We start from the raw sequence: 15693 nt of genomic DNA, 5'->3' as shown, positions 1-15693 counted from the left end.
CATAAAGAAGATGAGAACGCTAGAAAGGTTTTCGTAGAACAGTAGCTCAGATGCAAGAGTACTATCGTTTGCATATACTGAACGTATTTTAAATATACCGTTACTCTTGAGTTATCTGCGGCAAAAGGTACTCTTGCTTTCCTACAGTAATCTTTTCGTAGGCGAGAATTGTAGCGCCGACGCTAACTATATTCGCGTCTGTCGTCCTATCATCCTCAGCTCCAACGATTGCTGAGCTTGTTGGCATGCCTCAAATACCAAGCGCTTAGCCCTCCATCTTCCCTTTCTGAGCCCGAATTCGCTATCTTAAATTTTTCCCTAACTGTCTCTGCGTCAACAAGGAAACTAAAGAGTTTAAGCTTAGCGGGAATATAATACGGCTCTGTTTTCCCTCTTTTTACCCAGCGTTCATTCGCTAAGCAGTCGCCAAGCGGTAAAAGCAATCTCAATGCGAAATCAGCGTGAACGCCTCTTCCATGAAAGAACTCGGTGCTATCGCTGCTCACACGATGATGGTAGCGACATCCTCTGGCGAGGGCAGCAGCAGTCAGCCGTCGCCAGCTGTTTCGTTCTTCTATTCGTGCGTTTTTCTTCGATGTCTGAGGAAGAACTATAGGCCTGATTGCAGGGTTAGAGAAGTAGTAGACAGGACCAATTCAAGATACTGCTTGAATGGGGCGGCAACGTGGAATTGCCCTGCCTGTTAAAAGGGGGTTGTTGCTTCTTCCGAGTAGCAAAGCCTGAGTGCCAAGGGGATCGAGGCATTGCTCCTCCTGCTACTGCTCATGCTATTGCTGCCCTCGGCCGACACTTCTGCAACTGCAGCTGCTGGTGCTGCTGGTATACGCGCCGGCCGGGGTGTACTAAAAACTTAATTAATTCTTTGCCTGGCTAGTTGGAAGCCCCTTGTTGTTGCTGCTGCTGCTGCTGCTGCTGCGTTAACCAACGCGTTCCCGTCTTCTCCTCCTTTCAGTCTTCCTAGCTCTCCCGTGCCCGTAAGGTTCACTAGGAACGCGTTTTGACCGTTCAGAGTCTAAAGCCTGGCACTTTTCTCTAACAATGCGTTGGTCCGTACCATGCTAGTTCGTTGTTTGCTTCGGCCTTATGTTGTTTCTTGGATAACGTGTGGCGAAGGTAAAGAAGGACGGAAGTGAAAGCAAAAACAACGAAAGCACGAAACTTTGAGATCGCACTCGTCGCAGTGGATTTTAGTGCAATACTGCCAACCTATTTGCCGATAGATCTTGGCTCGTCCTTTTGCTTCGTTCATAGAAGCTCATGCAAAGCATATGTATTATCGAGTGTTCTTTCACTAACTATACATCATTGCACAAACTCCAATCGTAATCATTTCTCAATGAATTTTTTTCTGTGGATAGTGTTCATCGGGCACGGATGGAAAAAAAAGGCTTTTCTTGGAGCTTAGCACTGCTTCGACTAATGTGACAACGGTGAGATAACGGGAGTTTTCTTAAAATTACACAATACATACATCATAAGACCACAAAACAAGAAACAGGTCCCTTGCAGCTGGATTGACAATCGACGCAGTGAATCAACCTTTATTGCTTCAAAACGTCGTGCGTGCTAAGGTTACGTTACGTTTTTGTAGCTAACGGCTGGAACTTCTCTTTGTGTAACGTAATTTAGTACAAAAATGAATTGGGCGTAATGTTTAGACAACAGTAAATAAATAATGCAAATTTTAATGACCGGTGAGGGTTTACCAGACCTGTTGTACCGTTATACCGCACATGTGCCGCTGTCTTTCCCTTGAAGAACGAATTGGCTGCTGCGCTTTTGACCTTCCGTTCATTTAATAGTGTGTCATGTGTTTTGGTTCCCATCAGCTCTGGTAACATTCCCGATCATTTGGGGTGATCAGAGCTGAAGCTAATGGGAGTGGGACGACGGGCTGACCTGAAGGGAGATAGGAAATCGCATGAGGGATGTGCCCCCTACTGCTGACCGACATCAGATAGAGATAATTAACTCGAAATTAAAACCAAATACACCTCTCTCTCGTTGTCCACTAAATTCTCCTCCTTTTCGTTCCGTGTGAGCATCGAGCACCTGACAAAGATCAACGTTCTATGGCTTCACTGCACCCCGTACGTTTTCTAATTTTTGTTATTCTGTTTCATCATCGAGCACACACATACATACGCGCATGCCCACTTTTTCGGGAAACACGGACAATCGTTTGATCTTTGTCTCTTGTCCTTGCTGCTTTGACGTCGTCCTCTTCGTCGTCGATTCGCGTAGTTCCAATCGAACCCCATTGCGTTGATCATTTTTCAACCCGCTTTTTTCTTTTCCCATCGCTTGTTCAGACTACGCCTCACCTCTTTATTCGCGCAATGGTTAAACCACAGCAAAGCTATTATAGTAGTGTTTCAGCAACCACCTATCTGGTAACGAAGAAACTAACAAAAAACCGCACTAACGACGCTTCATGTCAATCAAATATTTAGAGCCGTGACGGCAGCTGCTCTTGCAACGGCAGCTTTAAGCACAGTTTACTTTGTTTCCGTTTCTGTGTCACCTTTCGCAAACTCGCACTTGTACTGCCGATCTGGGCATAAAACTTTTGGCCCGTGTAATTTTTTCTACCATATTCCGCTATTTGCCCATGCACTAGGCTGTCCTTTTCCTTGCACCGTTCTCTACTTGAGTCTACTTGAGCAAGCGATACAGAAAGACAAAAGCACAAGAATATATCGGAGAATAAAAAAAAGCAGGCCTAGCTGTCGACGCCCGTCTCAGACACCCGCGACATCGTATCGCAGATCAGTAGATAAGTGTTTAACGTTTCACTAAGCAAACGATTCAGAAATTGTGCTTGTAATTGGGAAAACATGGCCTATTTAACCTAAGCTAATCGTCAATACGATTGTTATGGCCTGCATCTCTGGTGTCGTGCAAAGAATGTACAAGCTTCTCTTCAAGAATGGGCCACGTTCTTAGGTAACATATATATTAGCTATTTCTAATGGTCATACGCAGTGAGTCGTTTCAGAAGTTGCTATTCGCGACTCTTTGGGGATAAGGATCGGTTGCGACCATTTTCAATTATTATTATTATAGAGGTTATCTCGTTCCAGGATAGCATGTCTCGCTTATTTATAGATTTCAATTTACTTAATCATATGTATTCTGGAATTAGATGGGTAGGAATCAACAGAGCTTAGAGTATCTATAATTTTCATCCCCGTGAATCCCGAAATAATTTATGATGCTGGAACAATTTTGTCACATGATTACTCCTGTGTAGAAGATCCATTTTATGTAGCTCTTACTGCGAGAAATCGGCTATTTTTATTAGTAAGATTTCGTTAACACGGATCTTTTTGACCTAGTTTCCTACGTATGTATTCAATGTGGACTTTGGTTTAGCGAGAAATTTTCGGCTGTCTAAAGGCTTTAACGTCTTTGTTACCTCAGCATATCAATTACCAAAATCATAATTTTTGGACAACTGCTGCCCAGTTACATAGAGAAACTGCAGATATAGTCTGAGTGGGCGGTCCAGGAAATAGAACATTAATTGTCCCAAAATAGGTGATCTATCAGAGCTTCTGTCATCACTCGTTGCTGCATCGCACAAAGGTGTGAGCCGTGTATATCTATGCAATGTATCTGGGTAAACAAAGTCCAAACACACTCGGAAACGCGATGACCCTATGTAGTAGAATCGGTGTGCAAACGCCGTGCTTCATTTGATAAGCGCTTACTGCGGCGCGAGACTACGTGTTGAGAAATTCCTGTTGGCGGTCCAGAATCGCTTTTTCCTGTTACTTATCCGTTTGTTGTAATAATAGCATTAAATAGACAGGATGACAACTGATAACTACATGTCCAGAAGAGGCAAGCATTTCGGTCCACTAAACTGAGTTCAGTACTGCCCAGTTTGTCTAGCAGAACAATAGACGAACGTTAGAGAGGTTTAACTACTACCGTTAGCAAATGCTGGAAACAGCCTTCAAGAAGCACGATAAAATAAGGCGTTGCGGCCACGCACAGCTAAGCATAGAGATAATGTTGTTGATTCAGCTGCCCCCACGATTCAGCTACCCCCACCCGTGACGCTCCCTAGACAGGGATGCAGAGCTGGGTTAAAAAGGGGTTGTCGGGCATGTTTTGCCTGCAGCTTCAATTGCCCGGTGCTATTGCTCTTCAATGGCCCTAGTGTTCTTTCTATACCACGCCGCTGTTCCTGCCGTTGCTCTCGTTGTCGTACTAGCTTGACAGCGGCTGCTGCCGATGACTGCGGCTCCTGCATCTCTTGCGTCAGCCACGCGTCGCCTCTGTTCGCTTCCGGATAGAGGTGGAACGAGGGTTGAGGGACGGAGGAAAGACTGCATGGGATACAGAACGTCGGTGATGGATCACCAGCATGAATGAGTGCAGAACCCTGCTGCCGGGCCGAGCTCAGTCTGTTGGCTTCTCTATGCACCTCGATCGGTGCGTAGTGCAACAACGCATACAGGGATAAACCCAGACTCCGTCGCCGTCTCTAGATTCTCGCGGGCTGCAGCCAGTCATCTCGCTCGTAACTCCCTTGCTACTGCTGCCGCAACATTAGCCATCCTTTGGCGTTTCTGATGATAACTGTGATGACTTTCACCGCTGCTGTCGCTGCTTCTGTGGCAGTGATGCTTCTACTGCTTCTCCACTTCTCCCCGAACGCCTGCCCTTTCAGCCCGTTTCTTACATTTTCTTCCCCAATGAGGTCGCCCGTCAAGTCGACTTTGTAAGCAGCTGTGACGCACACAAAGGCGAGAACGACGACAAACCTTCGTCACGACAGCATCCTCAACCCCTTCAAACCACCCCTGTCTTGAAAAGTTCCCAGACACCTTCAAATGAGTAAGCAGCTTCAGATCCGACTGATACGATGACAAAAGTGCTCATGCTGTCATTAAAAGTAACAACAGTTTAAGAAAGGCCGAAGTAGCTACTAAATAATAATTATATGTAGGTGAAGAAGTAAGAGAAAAGGCAAAAAGGCAGAGGTCGAGACTACTTTTGGAGAAGTATAGAAGAAGAAAACACATGCACAGTAAAGACTAAAAGGCGGAAAGATGTACCGCCAAAATTGTGAGGGACACGTAGAGAGAATAAAATGGAAAAGAAATAAAAAAACGAAAGGTGACGCTGAGAAGGCAGCGGCCTTAGAGATAGGATCGAATAATTGCCTGCAACTAAAGAATGTGCCTCTATGAGGAATACATCCAATCATGATCGATGTCTGGCGAACTCGAGAAACGTAATGAGGAAGGATGTAATGACGTTGACAAAATCACAGATCTGCGCGATAATCAGATGACCGATGAAATGCGTTGTCTGCGTTTCGTTCAGACAGACCACGCATGCCAGGTAAAGCTTTAAAGTAGATCTTAAAGGTCACCAAACACATGTCTGTAATAGAACTGCTATCCTTATGTACGACAAGCCTGGCAGACTAAATCAACATTAATTGTTTATTCCTGTTGCTTGTTTAGAGAGCGTTGAGGAAATTTCAGATGAGAGCGATCGGTTTTTTACCCGAATCGAGAAACATGATGAATGCAAAAATCTATGAATCCTTTACTGAACGTACCATGGTTTGAGTAAACGTCAACTACCAAATTGTGTGCCGTAAATTGGACTAAATGATTCGTTAACGCTCCGTACTGCCAGAAACTTGGCGGCACAGAACAGGTAAACGTCAACGTCAACGCTCTTGCTCAATTTCAACTGCTCAACGTCGTCATACCTGTCATCAAAGCGCACGTAATAGTGAATCATGCAAGTCGCTTTGAACATTGGTGAATGTCGAGGAACGCATTGTGACACACCTCTTCAGACACTCGACAAAGAAAACTCTTCTTGGGTCTCAGTTATATCACAGGTGGCTTAGCCCGGCCGATGATGACCGGTATAGTAGCGGTGACTGCGACAGCAGCCACGGCGGCTCTTGCACAATATGCAAATAGCTCTGCACCCTTTGCTATGTTCGCAACCACAGTGGCTCGTGCTGTAATGACGATACGCTTCGCTTTTGCGTTTCGAGGCCCTTTACTTTTAGTCGGCCTGCTGTAGAATATGCGCACTTCTTCTTCATTGGCGCTGGCGACCAGAGCGATCAGATCCATCAGCGTCTGTTTGCCTTCACCCCCACCCCGCCCCGCCCCGCCCCCGTCTTACCCCGTTGCCCGTCGCTGTCTCGCTTCTTTCTTGCTGCTCTGGCTTTCCCATAGCACTTAGGGAGTATGAGCACCGCTGCAGGGGGACTCAAGACGATAAAGGTGAACTGGCTGAAAGCATCACAAAAAGATCTGCTGCCGTTGCTGCTGCTGCTAGAGTACTCAGTGCCCCAGCCGACCCGTATTTTGCAAACGTATCTTGGAGGGTGGCTACAGGTCCAAGTTGGACCATGTCGAACTATCGGCTGTTAGCGAACTATGTGCCCACGGATACCTGAAACTCTGTCAATCGGTCTTTTGGCACAAAGGTACTTCGTAACCTATATACATGGAGTCTTCTTCGCCGTGCGCCACATCCATAACACGAGCACATTTACGTAAGCAGACATATACGACGATACGTGTGGACATCGTGAACTGACTGAGTGTGACCTTAAAAATAATTTTATCGCTATGGAGAAAATAACGTTTCCTCGAACGTTCGCTTTGCAACTGAAGCCTTCTTTGCTATTACTTCGGCGAACTAAAATGAGAAAATAGGTATTCAGTGAAAAAAAAAAAACGTTTTACGAGAAAATTTTGCTAGAAATTGGGTTCTTACTCGGTGATGAAAGGCCAAAAAAAGTATTTTCGTTTACTTTTACCCATGCATGAAGGTACGCTGCTGGCTGTTGCGGTCGTGCTACCGGACTAAAGCCAAGCAACGACCGAGTTCACTGAGTGAGTGATCATCAGACAAGCCTCGCATGTGTCTGTCTACTATGAGGAATGTTGTAAAATATGAAAATGAACAAAGGAGTAACTTTGCTGCTGGTGCTGCGGAGCCTATGCATACCAGTTTACATAAAGAATCCCGGTTACGAATAGAGTAAGCGAGTAGAAGCGGCAGGGAAGGAGCTGATGGTTGATGGACAAGTCAATGAAGAAATTGACCACGGAAATAGTCGCGCGACGATAACTGATCCTAAACTAGAGGTGTGAGAAAATTAGAAAAATAGCAGAAACGTTCTTGGGATAACAAAGCTAAAAAAAGAAAGCAATTTATTTTTGAAAAAAACATTGTGACTTGCCCCATGAGACCGAGCGTTAAACCATGAAATACTGTGGATCTACAATAACGTGAAAATTAAAAATGGAACATTAGTAGTATCAAGTTATTTGTTTTTGGTAATTAGTATTTATGTTCGTGTCGAAATGCGCACATTAATTACATGTTTGTTTTTTTTTTCTTGTTGCAGATGATTCGCCACCTGCCAAGGGCTTAACCGTACAATGAGCGATGCATATCAATAGTAGAATGCGCGGAACGAAAGGAAAAGTATTTGTATTATTATTATTATTATTATGTATATTCATGCGACCATGATGAAGCGGACGTTACGATCAAACAAAATTAGATTCGTACGTAAATGTGTACATAGGTCATCCTGCCTAATCATGTGAATATCCGCTCCTTTAGAGAGAATGGAAAAACCTTCTGAAGTAACGATTTTTTAGAAACGATTTGTGCCTGCAGGTTACTGGGAGGTATTGAGTTGATACTAGGCATTGGCTGGCGACCAATGAGAATCAACGCGGGTCAACCGCATCCACCATTGACGTCTTTATCCTTTTAACTGCCCGACTTATTTGCTTTTATACACAAGAGCAGAGAAAAAACATCAAGTTTATTTGTTGACAAAATAGGTATTCAGTGTCAATAATTAATCATTGACATAAGTTAGCTGAGCCAACTTTTCGAATAATGGCCAACTGGAAAATCCGAAGGCAAACTTCAACATTATGTTCACATTAAAATGAAGTATTTTGCGGCCCGCGGTTGACTTTGTTCGACGTAGTCGAAGGCAAGCTCAACTGAGGTTTTCTTCTATCCATTATAATAGCACCATTCTTTTCTAGCTTGTCACTGATGTTTGTCCGTGACACGACGAAGAGGAATCCCTTCAAATCTACCTCCGGCCTCTGTAGCGATGCGCGGGTGGGAAACCACATTTCACTGAATAACGCTCGCGTTTGATCTGACCAATGGATCCCTACCCAGCCACTGCGTTCCGCTTTTGCTACTCATAGAATCTCATGTAATCTTGTAGATCTCATACGAATATAGGTGTTTGACAGCTCACAAAGGACCGGCCATTAGATGGCGTATTTCACCGGCTTCGCCAGTGTGTAAAATTTTGCGCAATAGAATGCGACGCTGACTGTTGTGCCAATTATGTGTAAGCACACGTTCTGTAAATAGACAAAAAATACAATGGACAAGTAGGCTGCCCAGCCAGATCTGCTGGCGCTCCTTTGCGAGCTCTGTGGAGATAAAATACGATCTAATATATCCTCATCATCATCGAGAGGGGACTGTTACTGAAACCGCATGCTACTGTCGACAGCTCGCACCACAAAAGTCATCATCTGTTTCAACGAAAAGGAAAACCTCTCGCAAACAAACAAACTAACATAATGTATATTAGACGAGCAAATAACGGATTGAGTATATGAACATACACGAATCAACAGGAGAGAGCGTGTTTGAACGAGGTGCGAGGTTGCAATACGAGGAGCCGACTCAGCATGTCTCGTTGCTGAATAAATGTATTTAATTTAATCGATAACATAACTAATTCAATATAATGGGCCAACTTAATATTACAACTTAGCATATTATTTCTACGATAATTATCATTATATTTATTTGTGATGTCCATACACATACACACTCACAGCACAGGATACGTAGTGATCGTAATACTCATAATAGTAAGTTAAATAATTGATTTAATTTATTAAATTAATAAAGATGTGATCGTCAAAAATATGAAAAAAAAATTGCTTTTCGTTTTTTAGTTTTATACGTTTCGTATTTTTGAATAAGCAATTTTAAGAAAACCCATTGCAGTTTTAAGAAAACACTTGCAAAATCGACTCTGAGCGATTGATAACAAGCCAATTGGCATCAAATTATACTATTCCTATTATTATGTCCTATTATTTCTATATTATCAAGTTCAATAAGACCAGAACGAAGTGACATGATACAAGACAAAGCTTAATATTTAAGTACCGGCTGTGCATTATTTTTGTAGAATTCTTTTCATGTACACAGTGAAATACACCTCAAGATATTTGGCTAGCTTTTCGTATGATGTATATTTTCGTGATTTTTCGTCAACTCTTAAATCACGATTCATGAATATTATGAACTCGAATAAATTCTAACAAAACTATTTGGGTGGTTCGCCAATAGTAGTCACGGGGCAAGCTTACTAGTAAAAATTCTCATTATAAAATGATAATGGTTTTCTATAATAACGAGAGCAAATGCTCTAGTTCGGTCTGCATATCCAGGTCGTTATTTCCTCTGCTAGCACGATAACAGTTCGTACATCTTAAAAAACAGATCGTATTATAACGGAATACGCTTGCCTACAATCAATCCACCAGATATCTTAGAATCGCGACAACAGAACCGGTGGCGCCATCTGGAGGATTCGCTATGAACCTCAAGAAGCGCGTCGTTCCTTTCGCAGACGACACATACAACGCGTCACTCGTCACTAAAGCTTTGACAAATTGCTCACAATGCAACAACTAAACTTGATCGATATTATGCAGAAGTAACGAAATCATAGAATGACAGAGCGACATTATTTGTCTTGATAAGAACTAGGAAGCCACAGTCGTTGCTTGGGCGTCAAGCTACTAGTACTAGCACGTAGGGAACATTGTTCGGCATCTGAAGCAATGTTTAACGGCTGTAGCGGACGTAAGGTTCGAAATATTTTTGTCTTTATTGTAACAAATTAAGACAGCGTATTCGCTCTGTGGCTAGACTGGTGCGTATAAATCGGCCATGATGATGATGATGATGATCATTGTGATTCACTGCAGGGTTGTCGAGTTTAAAGTAGATTTGAACCTCCGTAGATGTGAGCAGTAGCCGCTATTTATTTTTCGTAGTTTGAACTTGCCTCATCATTGAACTTCAGCTCTAATTTCTCATTACCATAGTCCGCCATGGATTTGTGTCGTGTGCCTTTATGGCACAAGCGGAGCTTTTAATAAACATCCGTGACATTTCCAAAAATATGTCAAGGCTATAGACAAACATATAATTTACAACACTGCGAGCTAGAGAGAGTCGTATTTCGATGTGTATTCAATTGAGATACAAGCAGAAATCGGCTTATTTTTGTTTCAGTCGAAACATCCTGATAACGATGACTACGGTAACTAATTTTTACCTTTCCTGTTCCAAATGTCTGCGGTTTTCATCCTGCGCATGTGAAGTTTGTGGCTGGGCCGTCCATTTCATTGCCCTTATCATTATTGGCCGTTGTTAAGTAACATGATCCAGCTCATATGCAATAATCAGTGTTTTTTTTTTTTTTCGAAAATTTTTTTCCCTTCTTCCCTAATAATAATAATAATTCAAAATTCGTGAACTTGAACTGTTGCTCACTGTCTGTAGCGACCTCTTTTCATTATAATTTTACATAGTATGTCGATCTGTAGTCATATATGTACCAGTATATACCGAGTGTATGTCATACCGTATAAATTGTTCAATTTGTTTATAGCCAACCCTACGACTAGCCATCTAAATAACGGGGATGGAGCTAATCGCTCCTTATAATCACTAAAATTAAAACATAATAATAATATTAAGACGAAGTATTTATTCATCTAATAGCAGTATTAGGTACGGGAATGCGGGAATTCAAATTTTCGACCGATCATAAAGAAAGTCACTTTAGCATAGAATGACTAATTTCTGCATATGTGCATTGGCTATAACCGATCAGAAACGCAGCCACTGATGCGAAACACTTTGACGGATAAACCGATTGATGACACGCACGGAATGAAGACTGCAGCAGCTTATTGTCGCCACGGGTGACCAAACCGGACCACTTGCAACGCTACAGCTTGTTGAAATTACGCTTGCTATCTATCTTTCGTTTTATCTGTCTCTTTGGATTTTTATTGCGAAACCTCGATGACATCACTCGACGAGAGAACGTAAATATTTATAGCTGTCCAACTTTTACGTCGGACAATCTCGTCTCAAATGATAAACGACAATCACAAATACCTAAAACGATTCAGGATCATTCGTGGTACGAATATCTCCTCATTTAGATCTTGATAGAAAAGTCATTCGACTGTATTAGATAACACTTACAGCAGCGCTTTTAACCACATGAGACCTTGTGGGTGGTTTAGTGCAGCAGACTAACTACGACAAACATAAATTGATCACTGTTTTACTTCAGTAGAAATAACAACGAATAGTGTGATAACTAGTCTGAGGTCAGTTCTGGCTGCTCAGCTAAAAATGGTTAAAGAAGTAGTTCATATCGGTCTGCCGGCCTACCATCATAAGGGCCATTTATGTCATTCAGTTGCACCGTCGCCTTGCCATCACTTCTAAACAAACGATTTTTCGAAGTTCACAGTCACATAGGCTAAATAAGCCTTATTTCATTGGTGCTCTGTCAGTTATCATTTCTTCATTCTTTAATCTTCCAAGTAAATTCATCTTCGTGGCCTTAGCTTGCTGCCCTCGAGCCACAGCTGCTTAGATGTTGAATGGAGGAATAGGGTATGGTACCGTTGCCCGTTATTATTCATCATTTATCAGAAGCAGTTGCTGCGTGATGTTGCATATTACCAGTATTTCTTCTAGCAGGAGACCCGGTTATTCGTGAAAATAGCCATTTTTTGATCTAGTTGCGTTCAACGATATGCTCAGAGAAGTTCTTTTTACACTGTTTCCGTTTTATTCGGTAGATGACTGTCACAATCGAAATAATTTCGTTCGAACAGAAAAATTGTGTCTACACAGTCTCATGAAGAAAGCGACGGCTTCTATTAATTGTGGCGCGATAGCTCATTGGGGCAGTTACCACCTTCGCAGTGGCCTCTCGGTGACCCTCTCTTCGTCTCTATCTGCTGGGGTTTTTGTAGCCCCAAATCCGTTTCTAACCCTAGCTCGGGCTTTAGCAGCCAAATTGTTCCTCCGCACAGTGACTTGCCTCCATACCCGTACCGACTCCCACCACCTAAATAGTTCCTTTCTGTTCCCCTTTCCATGGTTTCCACTGCTTCTCTTCGTCGTGGCCGAGAGTTGTACTAGCGTCAGAACTCTGCGACAGAGGCATGTCTTCCCCTCTCTCGCGGATTTTCTCTTTGCCTTCCCAGCGGTCGTCCATCCCTTTTCCTCCGGCTACCTCTACAACCGACTCCCTTGCCTCCAGCTCCAGCTCTATTCCTTTACCAACTAGCTGGCGACTTCCTGAACGGAACGAAGGGTGGAAACGAGCTGGCATCTAGCTGATTAATTCCCTAGCTCAAGGCTGGGCGGCAGCCGGCAGTCGTCGCTGTCGTCATCTGTAGCCACCGTCGGCCAGTAACGATAAATCCCGACAACCAGCACTCACCACTAGCGGGACACCCCGAACCGAACTATCTGACGGGGATACAGGAGTTCGGTGTCTGGCGAGGTATTACGGTAACAACAGCCCACAAAAGCCCGGGAAAACAGCCCTATTGGTTCCGAGTTGGCCCAGCTTATCAAGGACCACCGGAGAGACAACCGAAAGGGAAGTGAATGCGACCCATACCCTACTGCCAATGACAACCCTTCAGACCCCCTCGTTTATCCCACTCCTAGAGTTCCATTCCTACGCCTGAGACTGTTTAACGTTGTTTCCCTGTTTCCCGTCCCTACGTAGGCTTCGTTGACATCCAGCACCGAGTAGGTCTTTCGACTGCTGCACGGCCCTGTCGGCCAGGCTCAGCCGACCCTTTCCACGGCCCTCCCAACCCTCCATTTCGATTAAATCTCTTGAGGGAAAGGGACGCCGGGAAGATACGTTCACAGAAGCACTTACAATATCTTCTTCGTTCTTTGTACATTGCTTTCTGCTGTGGCTACAATAGAGACCAAACGGCCAGGCCACCGCCCCTGGGAAAGGGAACCAGGGAACTCTTTAGGGAATGACGACGAAAAAGGAAGTACGACAAGGCAGGCAAGTCTGCAAGCAGGCAGCGTGGTCGCAGATGCGTGCAGGCCAAGGCAGTTGCAAAGACAGTGCCCAATTGCGGAGCTCACAGCCAGCCAAACGAGGATACGAAGGAGGAAGGGAAAGCTAGCAAAGCGCTCCATGACGAAGCCGAGTGGGAAGGGAGTCGGAAGGGATCCGAAACCGAACGGGAATCGTACACAAGTGGCTGTAAGAGGGTGGGACTCGCTAGGAGGAAAAAGGTGAGCTAGTGAATCGACTGAGTGTGCAGCCGCACTGGAAATGGGAGGGACATATTACGATAGGACAAGGAATCGCTAGGAAACGCAAGCGAGCCAGTTGAATCTGGACTCGGAGCCTGGACCGCGACTGATATACCGTGTGTCTAGGGGCGGGCCCAGCCATGTTACTGCGTAAAAAGGGGGACCGCACAAAACGAACTGGGAAAGAGAATGACACAGTAGAAACACTACCGAGTTAAAGAGGCGGGGCAACGGTTTCGTTTCCAATACGAATCATCCGCGACGTCTGGCATTCTGACGCGTCCAGGCACTCTCTGGGTGGGTGGAGACTACAGCGTCCTCCTCCTTCGTCGCGACGTTGAGGCCATGGTCAGAAAAAAACCGAAGCACAAATTACAAGTGCAAAGCAAAATTATGTGTGAGCCGTAGAAATGATTGTGGCGAAATGCTCAGCAAAGCAAATTATTAGGCACAAATGGCAGTCATTTGTTAGTACTGGTTATGCAGATGTTGAAGGGGTTATTTGCATTTTAGACACACACTGTTGTTTATGAACGATCGTAAGGCTGTATGTGAAAAAGCACACATTAAATTAACTTACATTAAGTTCCAGAAAAAGGTAAGTAAAAAAACTCCCTTTTTCTAAATACTTAACTACTTCGTTACTAAACAAGTATAATAACTCTGTAATTAATAATATAAAGAGACGTATGCAATCATTTGTTGATTTCACCATAGATGCGCAATCTACTGTATGGTAAGGCTGATCAGCAGTGTCTACATGCCACACATTTCATTGATGTTAATTAGTTTACTGAAACCATAAGAAATAAAACAAAGAAATTAACGCTAAACAACGAGTCCGCGTGAATCACACGTCTGTATTATATAAATTACGCATACAACGTTTGTCTCGTATAGTTTCATGTTGTCCTATGCGTCCAGCCTTTTCATTATAGGGGCTTTTCTCTGATCTGAGCAGTTGTACTGATCTTACAGATGTAAGAGCACGACAAAATACGAGAAGTACGATGGGGCTATGTGAAGCCTGTGAGTCTCGTTTACAGAGGAGCTCAGTTCTGATGTTAACATCAAGAACGGAGAGTACTCTACAGCTGCATTCGGCGCTATGGTAGTGCTGCATGCGTTGTCACGAGCAAGCAGAACTGAGGAAAAAGAGTACGTCGCGATGGTCGTTTTCATCCAAAATGGGGATGGGATAGAAGCTGAAGTGTGAGAGAGTCTCATCAGGTCTCTTTCTCCTGCTACAGCTGCTGTTGCCCGCTTGCCGCCTACAGATGGGAGATTGGCAGATGGGTAAACCCATAAAATACACGCCCTCCCTTCGCATCCGCAGCGGCGTACTATGGTGTTCTCGGCCAGAGAGAAAGCCACCGTGACCGGCCACTGCTACTCCTCGCCCCCGCACCGCTACCCCCCCGCAGCAGCAGAGACCATGGTCACGAGGTACTCAGGAGCTCAGGGGTCGGTGCCAGGCTCTAGAGCTGGTGGAATGAAGTAAGGTTTAGAAGAAAGAGAAAACTGAAGCGACGGTGACTCGTATCAGGAAAGCAGCCATCGCGAGTTGACGAAAAGAAAAACGCAGCAGCAGAAACCAGAGATGAAGTGGAACAGGAGGGTATGGGGGATGATAAGGCAACAGCGGTAGCTGCACGAGCAATGGGAGAAGCGTATTTTAACCAGCGGACCTTCAAGTCCTCTTCCCAGAATGCATCTGTGTATTTCCTCGCCATGTGTGTTTCTGGGTTAGATATACCAAGCAGTCTTTGGTGACATCCGCCGATGGAAGCGAAAAGTTGATACGACGATCACAAACGATCTTAAGTGTACGACGGAAAATACAGTAGATCGAAACCTGTAATTTGTAATCGTCATAGCGTTCGACTGATTAAGCATTTGTCAAAAATAGTCAGCAATGTGCTTCATTGAAGACGCCAAATAATGTACCTTGTTTCTAGCTTGTATTGTTGTCTTGTAGCTAAATTGTTCATGAAAAATATATCGAAAATACTAGTTCAGCTCATTCCGTAAATAGAAAAAGGCACGATTAGGCATGACGCATCGAATGGATCATGCAAGAATAGACCCACCGACTGGACGCATCGCATCAAATGTTGACCTAAAACATCGACAAGGACCACTTGAAATTTGACTTAATTTTACAACACGTGTCAGCCACTAATAATGGTGATGCTAAAAGGCAATGTATGAATACCTTTA

At 44.0% G+C, this 15693-nt stretch overlaps 1 protein-coding gene across 2 annotated transcripts in view; it reads left to right on the top strand.

Annotated features, from left to right (window-relative positions):
- LOC111264066 (uncharacterized) overlaps positions 1 to 9005 on the top strand; it is a 165501-nt gene extending 156496 nt beyond the window's left edge. For both annotated transcript variants that reach the window (XM_086969921.1, XM_086969920.1), the window contains exon 9: positions 7427 to 9005. In XM_086969921.1, the coding sequence (XP_086826047.1) occupies positions 7427 to 7464 (38 nt within the window). In that variant the 3' untranslated portion in view covers positions 7465 to 9005. The remainder of the gene's footprint in view (positions 1 to 7426) is intronic.
- The last annotated feature ends 6688 nt before the right edge of the window (positions 9006 to 15693 follow it).

This window comes from Varroa jacobsoni, unplaced genomic scaffold (genome assembly GCF_002532875.2).
Source record: "Varroa jacobsoni isolate VJ856 unplaced genomic scaffold, vjacob_1.0 scaffold_815, whole genome shotgun sequence".
In the NCBI taxonomy this organism is placed as follows: Eukaryota; Metazoa; Arthropoda; class Arachnida; order Mesostigmata; family Varroidae; genus Varroa; species Varroa jacobsoni.
The sequence above is the reverse complement of the archived record's forward strand: the minus strand, read 5'-3'. Positions and strand labels throughout refer to the sequence as shown.